Below are 16,882 nucleotides of genomic sequence, written 5' to 3' on the forward strand. Positions count from 1 at the left end.
GGTCAATTACCTGAGCATTACAGAATAAGAGGACGACGTTAATGTTGGCTCTTCTGTCTATAATAAGAATTCAATAACTGAATGCATTAGGCAACTATGCAAGAGATATCTAGCTTGATGATCTAACCCCTTCTCTAGTACCTCCAGTAAGCATGTTTTCAGCAGCTCCAACCCAGAACAAGACCAAGAGATTGTTTACTTCATGATTCCTAAAGTTGTCATTGAAACCAACATTCAAAACTCAGAATTAATTTCTCCATTACCACGACCACGATAAAAAAATATAGGTGACAAAATTGTGTTACAATTAATATAACGAAAATGTTCTGAAACATTTTAATAGGTGGTCCCTGATTCTAACTACCATTTTAGATGGGGAGTAGAGAAATTTTTTCCTCAAGAACACGTAGAAAAATTAGAAGTCAGTACAGCATTCATTAGAAAAATGAAGTTAAGCAAAGAATATCATTTTCATATGTAGTCTTAAAAACACACATGGCATTTTTACTGACCATCCAGAGGACGAACCAAGCAGCTGAAGGCAGACACTGTAGCGTTAGCCAAGACTTGGCAGGGAACACCACACACGGCAGCTGAGATGTTCCCTGGAGAAAATCCTGCTCCAAACACATGCACGAGACTTCCACCCAGGCAGCCTTTTGTTTAAAACAAAATTACAACTTTATGATCATAGAGGCAAATCTCTCTTTCTTTACTTAACTCAAAATTCAAATTCACGGTTCCTCGCTGCCCATCCTTCTTTCTATGCCCTCCAGAATCCACACAACTGGCTCTACGTCCCCGATATCCTGTTTATTCCCACTAAGCTCTAGCCGCCAGAGCCAGAGTCCTTGTTTGTCAGATTCCCATCATATTCAACAATCTATAAAAATGTAATAATTTTTACATAGAAAAGTAATGCTTATTTATAGTTCTTAATTTTGTATACAAGAACATATAAAATGAAAGTAAAAGTTTTCTTAATCACCTAACTCTCCAGAGGGAGCCATGTATAGAGCTTTTTGTGAATCTTTCCAGAATTTTCTAAGTATACATATTTTTTATACAAAGATTTTTCTATACATATTCCTCTACAACTTGTTTTTTAACATATAGCATAGACATTTTTCCAAGTATACATATATATACACACACATTCATATGTGTGCGTATATACATATACGTATATATCTAACTCATTATTTTAATAGCAACTTAGAATTTTAATATAGGATTATGCCATAATTTATTTAGCTATTCTCAGATCGATTGATACTTCCATTATTAATCAATCATCTATTGCTATAATTAATGACGCTGCAATGAATATACACTTATTTAAATAAAACTGTTGCAAATGCTTAGAAGTGGAATTTCTGGGTCAAAGCAAAAGTAAGTTTTTAGTTTTGATGTATATTCCCGTATTTCTCTCCAAAATAACGTTGCGTCATTTTATACTCCTACCAGCACTATACGAAAGCGCCTGTCTTCAGTGGGTAGAAGTATCACAGTTCTCAACAGACAACATGTTTTGCTTCAGTCTGAGAACCAAGAAAGGTAAATGTCACCAGGATTCTCAGACGTGCAGCCATGTCTAGTCCACACTGAGATATATAGTTCTGGTTTCTACTACCTTCCTATCAAGTCCAGTTGGTACTGACACGGCCACATGACAGAATCACTTTGTGTAGGGTGCCTTTTATACCCCTGCTTTCTCACCATAAAAGTCATGGAATCTTAGTAGTAAGCTGAACTAGGAAGCATCCAGTACAAACCCCTTTATCAATTAAGGGAACGAGGCTTAGAAAGTTAACCAGCTAAATTACCGGCAGACTAAGACCAAAATTCTGATCCCCATAGCACTCCACCCAGCTGAAGCCAGATAGATTTGTTCTAAGAAAAGCCTTGGCCAGTGCTTCATCAGTCTAAGGTTTGGCTCACATAATTTCCTGTATATATTCTGCATCACAATCAAATTTGAGCTGTCTCAAGTGTATTAAGGCTTTAAGTGAACAGAAATCAAAACCATCATTGTAAGAAAAAGCAAGGCAAATTTCAATATATCTAAAAGGAGAAAAAAGTTCAACCAGTGCAATCATACTATGCAATTGGCCAGTTATTGGTAGAGTATGAATTCATCTGCGAAATATTACAAAATTTTTTTAAAAATCATATTTAATAAACTTAAAACAATTTAAATTGATACATAGCTCTAAAAATAGGTGAAGCCATTTACGTGCTACTTAAATGATCAAATTATGAGCTCTTATAAATGATGTTATTTAATTTAAAACACCAATTAAATTGCTTTAATGCAGCCAACTAAAATACAATCATGTACTTAAAGAATATGCACAACTTCCATGATAAAAAAAAAAAAAAAAAAACAAAGTCTCTTACATGGAGCATGACGAAGTCTAGTTTTAGGGGAAACCGGAGCTGTAAGAGGCCAATCAGGCCTCTCTCTCTTGTTATCGTTCAGATTGATGTTGACTGCCTATCACCTATCACTTAGAGTAGTGAGAATAGCTGTAATCCACTAACATAAAGAAAGCCCTCTGCATCACTTGCTTGACTTACCAAAGTTCTCGGTCACTGCTGTAATAGTAACACTCGATGTGAACACCAGGACAGATGAGGCCCACCCTCTTGTGTGGTCGTAACCTCTGACTTGGTACTCCCCAGCAGGAAGAAAGGGAACCACACACTGGAGAACCGTGCTGTTGCCAGAGACACCCACACAGGGTGACATCCCAATAAAAATGTTGACGTTCACAGCTCCTGAGATATGGGCCACCACCAAGGTCAAGACATCATCAGTGTGAGAAACAGATAGCAATTCCGGAGTGAACATGTCGCTATAACTAACGACTCCCATTTGATACGAAAGTCCATCTATCTCTATGTCCAAGACAACAGAGCAATGCCCTGCAGGAACAAAGCACTGAAGGAGCTCAGCACTGATGTTCACTGTTAGGCAAGCCTGCTGGCCAAGGTAGACCGCGGTGCTGTTCTGTCCTCTCAGGGCTGTGCCCTCTATGGTCAAGAGGCCCCCACCATATATGCTGAAATTCTTGGGGAAATAATGAAATACCCTGGGCAAAATGTAGAAGTGTCTGGAAACGTTACCAAAACAAGCATACGCATTGCTTGTATGAACTGCTGATAGGTAGTGAAGTCCTGGGGTCAAGTCGCTTATCTGGCATGCCACATGGCTTGCATTAAAGAAAGTCACAATGCAAGGAAGATGATCGTCCAAATATACCATTGGCTCATCAGCTGTGGTGCCTAATCTCTGACCTCTAATCAACACCGTAGTCAGAGAACCATTGATGTCAGTGGTCAAAGCGTCCACTAGAGGAGTTGTCTCTTCCTTCAAAAAAAGAGTGCAGTTTCCATGACATTCACTGGGTAGGCCATTGACCAGGATGGTGACGTTCAGAGTGAAGGAAGCACCAGGCAAGTAGTCACCCACCAGGTTGATCTGACAGAGGACCGTCTGGTCGCCCAAGCTCAAAATCACACAAGTAAAGGGACCCGAAAGGTAAACCTGAACTGACTTCCTTCTAGAGTTTAGAGCCAAGCCCCTCACCGTCAGCACTGTCCCACCACAAGCAGACCCATTTGTTGGGGAGATGGCCGTGATCCAAGGTGTCATCACCAATTGCTGGAGTGCTGCAGACATGTTAGCAAACCCCATCTGCTTCTGACGTATCTGAAGAGGGTAGACACCTGCCTCCAAACCGTGAAGAGGAAAAGAGCAGCCAGACAGGCTCACATTGTCTCTGAAAGACTGTGTCTCAAGACTGCAGGTCAAGGCCCCCAGAAGAATCACTGAGCTGGAGAGGTTATTTCCTTCCACGTAGAGTGTCAGGCTGCTATTTGTGATTTCTCCTCGCACAGCAGTGACTATCGGTGTTGTGGCCGCCTCATATGTGAAAGTAAAGCCCTTCCCCAGGCTTGGTGCAGGTCCTCGGGTGATGGACAGGTTCCCAGCCCAGACCTCCACAGGGGCTGGAATAGTGAGAACATCTGCCTCAGGCAGCAGGGGAGCAGGTGAAGTCTCACACCAGATACGTGTCTCTGCTAAGTCCACAATGTTACAGGACTGATTGCCCACAAGCACCCGAACTAAACCTGGCTCCCTGCTGAATCCTGTGCCTGAGATGTTGAGGATGGTTCCACCTAAAGCATGAACATCAAAAACAAAACTTAGAAGCCGATATTCAGAACTAGGAACTCACACACCTGTGTAAGCCCCAGAGCAATTAAGTGGAGGTGGAGTAAGTGTTAGTGAAACCTTAATTATTTCGCCTCACCTCGTCAATGTTAAATTTGTGATCATTTTGGCAGGAGTCTGATGGGCTGAAATTCACATAATAGTAAAACAATACAAATTGTTATATAGGAAGGATGTTTATAATATTTAAGACAAAATTTTCAAGTATATTGATAGATCCTAGAAGCCACCACTTCTATCAACTTATATAATACTGATAAATCAAATTTCTTGAAGTATTCTTGTCATCTGCTATGTTATCTAACATGTTAGTCTATATTATTATATATATTCTTATGTAGTGAGAGTATATGTATATTATATATACATATTTATAATTTATATATTAATAAACAATCAAATTCTTTAATCCTTATAATCTGCCATATTATCTGATGTCTTATTTTATATATACATATTTATAATTTATATATTAATAAACAATCAAATTCTTTCATCTTTATCATCTGCCATATTATCCGATGTATTATTTTATATTCCATATATTATTATGTGGAGTATATATATTGTTCTGTATATTCAACTTACACCATAATGAAAAATCAAATTTGTTGAAGTCTTCTCTTTATCTTTGATATTATTCTATGTAATATTTCAATATTCCATGTATTGTGTAGTTGCGGATATATGTATACATATACATATATATATTTATGATGTATCAAGAGCCAATGAAATACTGACATGTGTGTGAATTAACTGCTATATTGATAGACTTTGTCTTGCACTGTAGCACAGGGACAATCAAACCCATGTTCAAGATGGGTTGGAGCAACATACTCATCATTTCCAAATCTGTGGTATAGCCAGGTATCTTGAAAAAGAATTTTACTATACTCAAAAAGGATAATATGCTATTTCATACACTATCACAATGATTATTCATTTACAAATATATAGCTTTCTATTTTTTCTGAAAATGCATTTTTTTTTTTATTTCTCTATTTGCCTTGTCCTTACATCTCCCATATTGGCATTTATGTTTCTGACTACTTCTGGGTCCTTCATCTGCATCTCTAGAGGAAAGTGAGGACGCCAAACCACATCCTTCCTCTCCTTGCACATGCCATATCAAAAAGGCTAACTCAGGAAGTTCTTCCCTTATTTTTCTGATATCCATTCAAGATGTGGTACCCATTATATGTTTCAGCCTCTTTCTATTAGAAAAAAAAAAGGTACATATCCTTTTCATAAAAATTTTTGAGTTTCCTGAGCTTACCAAGCTAGGGAATCCCCAAGTTTTCATACCCTTCAAAGTATACCACCCCGTTCCTGGAGCACAAGGAAACTTCTCTCTCTGCTGCCCATCTCTGATCTCACTGGTTAATTAATTCAGGGAAAAAAATCTGAATATTCAGTGAGAAGACTTACTGTATACAAGATATCAGTCACATCAGAGCCACTTACCCAGAAGAGACCCACAGCAAGGCTCAATGCTGAAAACTTCTGTGATGTACTGGATGTGCAAATCGACCCTATAGAAAATAGGGAGATTGCTATGAAATAAATGAGAGAGTTAGAGAAAGAGAAAAGAAAAAAATAAGACAGAAGAGATGTACGTATTTGGGGGAGAAAAAGAGAGCAGTAATGGAGAACAAGTATGAATACACTGCCTACCAGAGAAGAAATAAAATGGTGGGGAAAAGGTATTGTGTGGGACATTTTCCTGGGTCAGTATCATATGGTGATATCAGTCTCACGCAATTTAGCTAACTTTCTGGAATGAGGAGATGGAACTTCTGAAGAAATACTGGGCAAAGGGACTTCAAGGCAAAGAGGATAAGAATATACCTTGTGTAATGATTGTAAGCCATTTATTCAAAGCCCAAGACACAATCTTATTAAAGGTCTTACTTAATTATAGACTCTTATTAAAGAACAGACTCTTTCTCCTTCACTCTATCTCCATCCCAAATAAGAGCCATAACATTTTAGTTCCAGAAAGTTCTCCATTCCCCAAATAGTTAAGCCAAAAATTTCTCCTAAATTTGTCTTAAGAGTGAACTGTCTTATTGGGTCTCTAAGATTCGTTCAAATTGTATGATTCTCATGTTCATTCCCTAACCTCAGAAGAAGAAAAAAAAAAGACCTAACTCAAAACTAGCATTCCTCAACTGAATCGCTAGACCATCAAACAGACCTAAAACTAATGGCAAGTGTCCACCTCACCCTTCTGAGCAAATGTCGACCCCATTGATGGAGACTGAGATTCTGTGGAGGCCAGCTGGCAGTGGGGGCAGCACCACCTCCAGGCCCTGAGCAGTCTTTGCATGAACCCAAGCCAAGGTATCCCTGATGTAGACTTCCACATCGAAATTTGCGTAATCCACCAGCAACGCCATTCCAATGAAAAGGATCTCACCTCCTGTGTTAAAAAGAATTCGTTAGCCTCTGTGAAATGGGTTTGTGGCCTCAATCTCCTATTCAATCTACAACTGTCTTTTACTATTAATATTAGGGTATTATGTGCATAATACCCTAATTAAGAGTTTACATGCCAACCTAATGTTTTTTTCATGAAACTTCTAACAATTCTTTTAGTAGAGCTATAACCAATAACCTCAAGAGCATACAAAGCAAATTTATCAAGACAATTGTACTCAAGAGGCACACTAAATTAACTTCATGCAAAGGCAAATTGAGATGCAGTTTGGAGAGCTGATGGTCTTCATACCAACAAATAGCGCTCTGTGTCCCTTTTTTAACTTCCACTTTTCTACTGATAGAAGTCTAAAGTTTTATCTTCAATGTGTACCGAACCCCATAATAATGCCACATACAAGTATAACAGTTCACAGTTTACAGAGTACTTTCACGTATGCTATCTCATTTGATCGTCACACTATGCTGTTGACATTTATAAGGCAATTAGTAGGACTGACACTTAGCTTTGGAGAAAACTGAGATTTAGCAGCCAAGGTCTCATAGCTAATTAATAAAAATATCAAGGAATGAGACCAGTCTTCTCTGATATTTCAATACCTTTTTTGGTTTAATTAGAAACTCTACTAAAATGCCATGTATATTATGGACATGCTAATTCAATTCCTTTTACCTCGAATATTATTGAGTAGCAAGAGTAAGTAATATGTCATGAGGGGCACAAAAATAAGTTAAACACGACTCTTCCCACAAAAAGACCTCCAAGGTGGTAAAATAGGTGCAAAAATAGCTTCAGTTACAAGACATGCCATAATAGAGGTGAAAATTAAGCAGTGGACTTGTTCAAGTCAGAGCATCATTCAAAATATCAAGAAAGGCCTTATGGGCAAAATGGTGCTTGAAATTTAATTTGAAAGCAAAATTCTAAGAGGAAATAATAGAGAAGAAGAGATTTATAGTTCTATTCTTAAAACTTCATAGTCTTACACAAAGCCTTTCATAGTACTTTCTCATTTCATTATTCAGCAGCTTGAAGAAAAGAAAAGCGAATCGGTTGACTTTCTGGAAGAGCAGATACATGTATATACAGTAGGGACTCTATAGGAGTAGGCCAAATTGATGATGGTTCTATGGCTGAAAACCAAGAAGGCCAATCCTCTAGGGTCTTTACTTAGTTCAGTAGACAGTGGAGACCTCTAAAGTTTTTTAAGCTAGGAAAGGATATTATTGAAGCTATTTTTCCAATCTATAAGATCAATTAAAGAGATAGGGAAGAGAAATTCACTCTGAAAACAACTGGGGTCTTAACAAGAGCCAGGAATCAAGTGTGCAACAGCAGAAGTGGAAATAAACATACTTACCTTTCCTGAGTCTTGGTGTGTCCATACAAACACAGCTTTAGCTAAAGCACCTCTAAAACGTGTTTAGCTGCTAGTGTTTAAGAACTGCTACAGAGTTGGCATCTAAAGAACATACAGATACAGAGATAAGGAAGAAAAGAGGTCTCTTGAAAGAGAAGTGTCAAAGGGGAGAGTTTGTGGTTTATTGAGAAGACTGAACCTATTTTTAAATCCTTACTCTGCCTTTTTACCACCTGGTAAAATGTGTGACTATGTGACTCACTTTGGGTCCTCAAAGCCTTGAGTTTTTCATCAGTAAGATGGTAACAGAGCCCACCTCATGTGGCTTCTCATAGGATTTAGACACCCTAGGACAGCCTCTGATATAGTACAGCATTTAAAAGCTCTCAATTAACTTCATTTTCTTCCTTGATCCACATCCTCTTTGCTCCTTCATGTCTTCCCAACTGTGTTTTTACTGTGAAGTCTGAAGCCTCAGTGTAGTGAGTTCAAGGAATTTCAGGATTGAGCAAGGAAAAAGACATGACCATGAGGTGACAGAAGTGCAAAAAATGAGCTTTATATGGGTGGTGATTTGACAGGTTCACGGAGGTACGGAAACCTCAGAGCATGAGATCTCCCCCAGAGGGAACAATAGGAGACCACCACCCAGAGAGGGAGCTTATGTGTCTAGATGATGTCAGCAGCCCAGTGGCAGTCTTTGGGTCAGAGAGCTCTGAAGGGCAGCAGTGGTTTAGAGTCCTTCGTAGCCCCCAGGTTTATCTTATCTATGTCTAGCAGATGTTGGGTGCAGTTTTACGGGGTATGCAAAGCAGGCAGTCTCTAAAGGGCTAAAAATCTGCTTTGGGAGGCTATATTTAAAATAATTGAGTATGTAAAAATTTGAATTTGACATTGGCAGGCTTTCGAGCTAATGGCTCCCAGCCTGCTGTGAAAAAGTAAACAACATTGGGCCAATATAAAGAGGCCATCTTTGGCTCATTAATATAACAGTATGTGGCAGAATAATGGCATTCACTTCAACAAAGCATTATTGAGTTCTTTCTCCATGTTAGTTCCTAGGCTAGGTACTTTACATATTTTATCTCCAATTTTCACAATAACCTTTAAAGAATTATTCTCATATAACGATTAAAGGAATCAAAGATAAAGGAAGTTAAATATCTTGCCCAAGGAGTGGATGAGCTTGGATTCACTCAGATCCAGCGCTGCCTGAGTGCAAAAACTACACGAATGGTCCTGCACATTACATTCTTCCTCCTCAACCCCTGCCCCTTCTCCTCCCTTTCTTTGATTTCATCTTGACTCTACTGTCACCATCAGCATAATCATCTCCTGGATGGAAATGTGCCACAATCTAACTTTCAAAAGACACTTTCCCAATAGGCTACCACTTTTTGTGGATTTTATAACATGCTCTTTATTCTGCCTGTAGAAAGATTTAAATGCGAGTGTAAGTTCTGCAAATAATGCATCATGTTGTATATATCAATAACATGAACTCCTTGGGCTCTTGGTCAATTGTCAAGCTAATCCTAGATGCCTTTGAGGCACTGATGCACTATATTTATTCTTTTCATTATAGGTAGGAAATTTTATTAAAAGCCAAAATCACTGTAATCTGAATAGAACACGGAGCTCCCTCCTCCCTTTTCTACTTCGTTGGGAAGAATCTATACCACTAAGGAATTTTGCACACTTTGGTTGCCTAAGGCAGCAAATTCTTCTTCTGCACTATCTGAACTGAATAATATTGAGAAGCTAAAGGACATTTCCCTTTATTTATGTACTCCTTGAGCAATGGAAAATGAATATAGTACCAGAAAAATTGAGTCCAGGCTTTTTTGGGGGGAAATTTGAAGGTCATTTGTAATAAACCCTTAGATATGGCTGCCACAAACTCTCTGTTATCTGGCATTTGGTTAATCAGAAAGGTGTATTATTTGATACTTTTCCAAGTCTATATGGTCTGACATTATAACAAATTTTATAATTCCATCCTGTCATGTCGGCAGAATTATCAAAGAAAGTTTTAATTGTTTTCTGTAGTTGGGTGCTAAAAATTTTATTCTTTTATACAAAGTATGTCTCAAGAAACAAGAATTCTTGGCTAATAAGAACATCTTATTCTCTAATCATATTAAATAACTACTACAATAGAACATGGTGCCAAAAACAGTATGTTACAGTCAACTATGAGTGGCTAACTGCTTGAAATCTGCAACCAGACTGCTTGGTTGAAATCCCAGCTCTGTGACTTACTAAAGGTAACTTCTCAGGCAAATTACTTATTCTCTCTGTTCTTTAGTTTCCTTACCTGTAAACTGAGTTTAAGAATTGCATAAATTAGTAACAAGAATTAAAGTCTATTATATGTTGATGCTACTATTGACACATAGTAAGTGCTCAATAAATTTTGTTAAATTGTTACCCTTGAATTCCATTATCATCTTCCTGATAGAAATGGTTCCAATTTTACAGAGGGAGAATAGATATTAGGAGATTAATTCAATGATGAGAATACAAGTCTCTTGGTTTTCAGAAAATTAACTTCCATCCAAAATATAACACTATCTTTAATAGAATGTATAATCTACTGTTTTTTTATAGGATCAATTGTCTAAAAATAAAAACATTCTGTTATATTTTGTGTTTTACCAGCTACGTTGCTTCTGTTTCTGCTCAGAGACATGATCACTGGATTTAAAGAGGAAACGTATGTGAACGCCATGGGAAGAACTGCAGAACGGTCCCCTCTGATCACAGTCACATTCACAATTGGTCCATCTTTCCCCTGAAAAATCAATTTTAAAAATCAAACCACTATAAATAAGACTGGCTTGAGTGAAGTTCATATAGAATTAGTTTAAAAGATTAATTTTAAAACACTTGTTTCTAAAGAGTATATTTGTTACTTTCAAGTCTCTTTATTTCTCTCTCTCTCTCTCTCTCTCTCTCTCTCTCTGTCTCTCTCTTTCTCACACACACACACATGCACAGTGACAAGTACTTAGAATAGACAAGTGCAGCATCCAACAGATTAAAGAGTAAATAAGAATAATTCTCAATTAATAGACTAACTGGTTCTGTAAATCAAAGCAATTTGAAATAAACATCTATACCTAGCTAAACTAACCAACGAGTGTGAGAATACATTCAGATATGTAAGTACTCAGAAAACTTGTCTCCCACATATTCTTTCTTAAGATGTTTCTCGAGGCTGTGATCTCAAAAAATAAACAATAGCCCAAAAAGAGGAAGATGTATACTACAAGAAAAAATGACTCCATGTAGGAGAGCAATCCACGGAAGTGCTAGGATGAAATCTGTAGTAGAATAAACCTAAAAATCACCAAGTTTGATTGAAGTAAAAAAAAAAAATACAGAGAGCATCAAGGGAGATTAGTAACTGACATGATGAAATTTTATTCTTATGATAGAGGATGTTTTTTATTATAAGGAAGACACGTTAAGAAAAAAATTAAAACTAAGAAAAAGAAGTTATGTAAGAAAAAAATATATTCCCTGATTCTGCCAGCATCATTGGAAAGTAAATATTCAAAATAATTAAAAGTGCTTATTTCAGAAAGGGGACTTAAGGGGAAATGGGTAAAAGAGCATGCTTGTTCAACTATTTTCCTTTTAACATTTGAATGTATTACTTTGACCAAAATTAAAAGATTTTTTTAGTGTTTATTCTCTCTAGTAGAAGAAATCCAAAAAGCACAAATATTACCCATTAAAATGGTAAATATATATTAAAATGATAATACCCAGTGTTGACCAAAGTACAGGAAATCATATACTCATATAGTGACAGTGGGAAAAAAAATTTTAAAGGAATATTAGACAACTGGATACTACATATCATGATAAAAAGTCAATATGCCCAAAATTATAGTTATTGGGATGAAAGCTCTGTTGTTTAAAATAGGAAATTTTGGAAATTATATTAATGTTTAATAATAGGGAATAGTTTTTAAAATTACAATACAACCATACATTGGAATTGCACGCAATTTATAATATTTGAGTAACTGGACAGATAAAATGATTAATGACTAGAGATTAAAGATTATTTTGAACTCTCTCTTTAGGAAATCTTAATTTGTTCAGTAAACAGCCATATTTTGGGGTCATGGATATGTTAGGAATGTTGATGACACTGAAATCAACTATGAATAAAAAGTTCAACCTCAGCTGTGATGATAAGTCTCACCAACATCACCAGGAAAGGCCCTTGACTCAAATCTCTTCACAGACTATGAAATGCTACTAATTGAAGGAGAAAAAAAAGACTGGCTAAGGGATTTGTTTTTAAGGAAAAAAGAAACCAGTAAGATTAACTAGGAAGATATTTTATAGGAACCGGACATTCTAGAAGTACCTAAGTTCCACCATTCACATCCATGGCAGGAAACAAAATTACTTCATGAAAACTAGGTTATTTGTTGTTTGCTTAAGAGAGAAGTAAAATTACAAGATGTGTAAGTTTTGCAAATCAATACCCAGAATGTACACTAAATAAATTTATTTATTAATACTCATTGAGCATGTGGACTGAGAAAGCCTTCTTTGTTATCTTTTAAAGAAAATTAACTAATGTTAAATATAAGCCCCATTAGTAGAGTCAGCTTCCCTCTTCATAGCAGAACAGGCAGTATAAACAATATAAGCATACTCTCATGATGAAAAGGTCATGTCAATTAATTTAGTTCTAAAAAATGATTTCCTGACAATTTTATACTACATATTATTAATGGTCACCCACCCAGAAAAAGGAGATACCAAAGGATTCCACTTACCCTGGGTGGAACTTGGCACTGAATTCTTTGTGAATTGCTTGTAGTTGTGTTGATGGCACAAGAATGAGATCCAAATAACACCAGGCTAATATCTTCTAAACTAGAGCCTCTGATGGTGGCCCAGAGCCCTCCTGTAAAGAAAACAGCACTTCAGGTGGGATATACAGCCATACGGACAGACAAAAACTAATTTTCCACAAGAGATATAAAATAAAATTAAAATGTGAAGCTCCTTAGTCAAAACACAAAGCATGCTCAAATTGCAGAGAAAGCCTAAAGTTAAATAAACTACCATTCAGAGAGGAAGAAAAGTCAACTAGAGGACAGATAATAGTAGTAATACAGCCTGGAGATATTTAAGAATAAAACATAGAGACACGGTACTCCCACAAGTCAGGGCAGTAAAGTAGAGGGTCTCTGAAAACTCTTCCTGCCTTAGATTTTTAAATATCATCCCTGTCATTTATGTCATTTCTCCAATGCCAGCAGCCATCCTACCACAACCACTACTCCCTCCATCACTCTTCTCTGCTTGATTTTTCTCTTACACATTAACCATTACCTCCATGAGAGCAGAAACTTTGTTTTAATTCACTGTATCCCTAGTATTAATAGTGTATTGTACCTAATAAGAGCTAAATAAATTGTTACCATTATGGCCATTGATGTTAATAACTAAAAGTTGCAGAAGTAATGATGACATTGGACCAGATAGCTTTACAGGTGAATTTTACCAAACATTCAAAGAAAAAGTAATACGAATTCATCTCAAACTATTCCAAAAATTGCAGAGAAGAGAAGATCCCCAAGCTCATTTTATGACACCACCATTACCCTGATTTCAAAACCAAAGACATTACAAGAAAAGTAATTATAGGCTGATATCCCTGATTAACATAGATGCAAAAATCTTCAACAAAATATTAGCATACCTGATTCAGCAATACATTAAAAAGAGCATATACCATGATCAAGTGGGAATTATTCCTGAGATACAAGATTGGTTTAATATCCACAAATCAATTAATATGAAGGATAAAAATCATAATCATATCAATAGATGCAGAAAAAGCACTTGACAAAATCCAGCATCCATTATAATAAAATCTTTCAGCAAAGTAGGAATAGAGGGCATATCTCAAGATAATAAAAGCCACATATGACAAACCCACAGCTAACATCATACTCAAAGGTGAAAAGCTAAAAGCATTCTCTGTATGATTAGGAACAAAACAAGAATGTCCATTTTTACCACTTCTATTCAATATAGCTTTGGATAAGAAATACAGCATCGGACAAGAAAAAGAAATAAAAGACATCCAAATTGGAAAGGAAGAAATAAAACCATCATTATTTGCAGATGACATGATGCTATATAGAAAGAACCCTAAGGATTCCACCATAAAAAAAAAACTATTAGAACTGATAAATGAATTTGGTAAAGTAGCAGGATATAAAATTAATATTCAGAAACCAATTATATTTCTATTCACCAATTACAAATTATCAGAAAGAGAAATTAAGAAAAAAATCCCATTTATGATTGCATTAAAATAAATAAATAAAATACCTAGAAATAAAATTAAACAAAGAGGTAAAAGATTTGTACTTGGAGAATTATTAGACATTGAAGAAAGAAATTTAAGAAGATACAAATAAATGAAAGCATATACCATGCTCATAAATAGGAAGAATTAACATCATGAAAATGCTCATACTACCCAAAGCGATCTATAAATTCCATTCAACCCCTTCTCAAATTATCAATGACATTTTTCATAGAATTTGAACAAATAATCCAAAAATTTATATGGATCCAAAAAGGACCCTGAATAGCCACAGCAGTCTTGAGAAAGAACAAAATTGGAGATATCACAATGCCTCATAACAAACTATACAACAAGGTTATAGTAATCAAAATAGCATTGTTAACAGCAAATAGTGGATATTTACAATATTCCCAAACATGAAAAATAGCAAAATACTGGATAAAAACAGACACATAGGTCTATGGAACAGAATAGAGAGCCCAAAAATAAACCCATGCCTATATAGTCAATTAATCTATGACAAAGGAGGCAAGAATATATATACAATGGGGTAAAGACAGTCTATTCATGCTGGGAAAACTGGGTAGATATATGCAAAAAATTATGAAACTAGACCATAAACAAAAATAAACTCAAAATGGATTAAAGACTTAAATGTAAGGCCTGAAATCATAAAACCCCTAAAAGAAAACTTGCTGACATTGCTCTTAGTAATATTTTTTCTGTTCTGTCATCTCAGGCAAGGGAAACAAAAGAAAAAATAAAGAAATAAGACTATGTCACATTAAAAAAGGCTTTGCAGAGCAAAAGAAACCATCAACAAAACAGAAAGACAACCTAATTAATGGGAGAAGATATTTTCTAATATTGCATTCAATAAGGGGTTAATATCCAAAATTTATAATGAATCCACACAACTGAACACCAAAAACAACCTAACAATCCAAATAAAAAATGGGCAGAGGACCTGAAAAGACATTTTTTCAAAGAGGACAGACAGATGGCCAATAGATATTTGAAAAGATGTTCGACATCACTAATCATCAGAGAAATGAAAATTAAAACCACAATGAAATATCACCTCACACCTCACCTGTCATAATGGCCATCATCAATAAACCAACAAACAAGTGTTTGGTGAGGATGTGGAAAAAAGGGAACACTTGTGCACTTGAGATTGCAAATTGGTACAGCCACTATAGAAAACAGTTCAAAGATTCTTCAAAATATTAAAAATAGAACTATCATGTGATCCACCAATTCCACTTCTAAATATTTATCTGAAGAAAACCAAAACACTAATTCATAAAGATCTATGCACCCCTATGTTCACAGCTGCACTATTTACAATAGCCAAGATATGGAAGTAACCTTAGTGCCCATCAATAGGTGATTAGATAAAGATGATGTAGTACATATATACAATGGTATATTACTCAGCCATAAAAAACTGGAGTCTTAACCATTTGCAACAGCATTGATAGACCTACAGGTTATTATGCTAAGTGAAATAAATCAGACAGGGAAAGATAAATACCATATGATCTCACTTTTATGTGAAATCTAAAGAACAAAATAAACAAACAAAACAGAAACAGACTCATAGGCACAGGGGAAAAGCTGATGGTTGCCAGATGGGAGGAGGGTTGTGGAATAAGATGAAAAAAGAGGAAGGGATTAAAAAGTACAAATTGGTAGTTACAAAACAGTCATGGAAATGTGAAGTACAGCATAGAGGAGATAGTCAATAATATACTAACGACCATGTTATAGTGCCAGATGGGTACTAGACTCATGGGGGGGATCCCATTTTAAATTGTATAAATGTATAACCACTATGCTGTACACTTGAAACTAATACAAAATAATAGTGAATGTCAACTGTAATTGAAAAATCAAAAAAGGGGAGATGAAGGAGAATTAAAGGTTCAAACTTCCAGGTATAAAACAAATAAGTCATGGGGATGCAGAGTACAGCATAGGAAATATAGTCTATAGTGTTGTAAATAGCATTGTACAGTGTCAGATGGTCACTAGACTCATCATGGTAATGACTTCTTTAGTTTATATAAATGTTGAACAACTACGGTGTACACCTGAAGCTAATACAATATTGTGTGTTAGCTATATTTTAATAAAACTCTTTAAATAAAAAAAGTTTATTGTAAGCTACAGGTCTTTGGGCCAACATTAAAAACAATGACAAAATACAAGGCATTAAGGAAAGAAGTTTTATGTTCTAAAAAAATCATACATGAATATATATAAGCATGAGTATTCCTAAGATTCTTGAAATCTGGCTGGGTTGTTTTTAACTCGTCATATCCCTCAGAAATCATGGAGAGAACCTTGATTTCCACGGCACTAAAATCCAAGACCCACTGTTTACCCACTCTACACCCCACTACTCAAATGGTAGTTGGCTTTGCATGCTAGCTGAGTATCCAAGTGTATGTCAGTTTACAAATATTTGTGAATACCCAC

At 35.9% G+C, this 16,882-nt stretch overlaps 1 protein-coding gene across 11 annotated transcripts in view; it reads right to left on the reverse strand.

Moving 5' to 3' along the window:
• Positions 1-16,882, reverse strand: part of PKHD1 (PKHD1 ciliary IPT domain containing fibrocystin/polyductin) — a 405,020-nt gene that overhangs the window by 337,980 nt on the left and 50,158 nt on the right. For 10 of the 11 annotated variants that reach the window (XM_036218741.1, XM_036218730.1, XM_036218749.1 and 7 more), the window contains 6 exons: positions 12,849-12,979; positions 10,702-10,837; positions 6,470-6,665; positions 5,708-5,775; positions 2,581-4,185; positions 513-656 (listed from right to left, as the gene is read on the reverse strand). In XM_036218741.1, the coding sequence (XP_036074634.1) occupies positions 513-656; positions 2,581-4,185; positions 5,708-5,775; positions 6,470-6,665; positions 10,702-10,837; positions 12,849-12,979 (2,280 nt within the window). The remainder of the gene's footprint in view (positions 1-512; positions 657-2,580; positions 4,186-5,707; positions 5,776-6,469; positions 6,666-10,701; positions 10,838-12,848; positions 12,980-16,882) is intronic. The other variant, XM_036218764.1, reaches the window with a different exon arrangement.

This window comes from Rousettus aegyptiacus, unplaced genomic scaffold, assembly GCF_014176215.1.
Source record: "Rousettus aegyptiacus isolate mRouAeg1 unplaced genomic scaffold, mRouAeg1.p scaffold_m13_p_1, whole genome shotgun sequence".
NCBI lineage: Eukaryota > Metazoa > Chordata > Mammalia > Chiroptera > Pteropodidae > Rousettus > Rousettus aegyptiacus.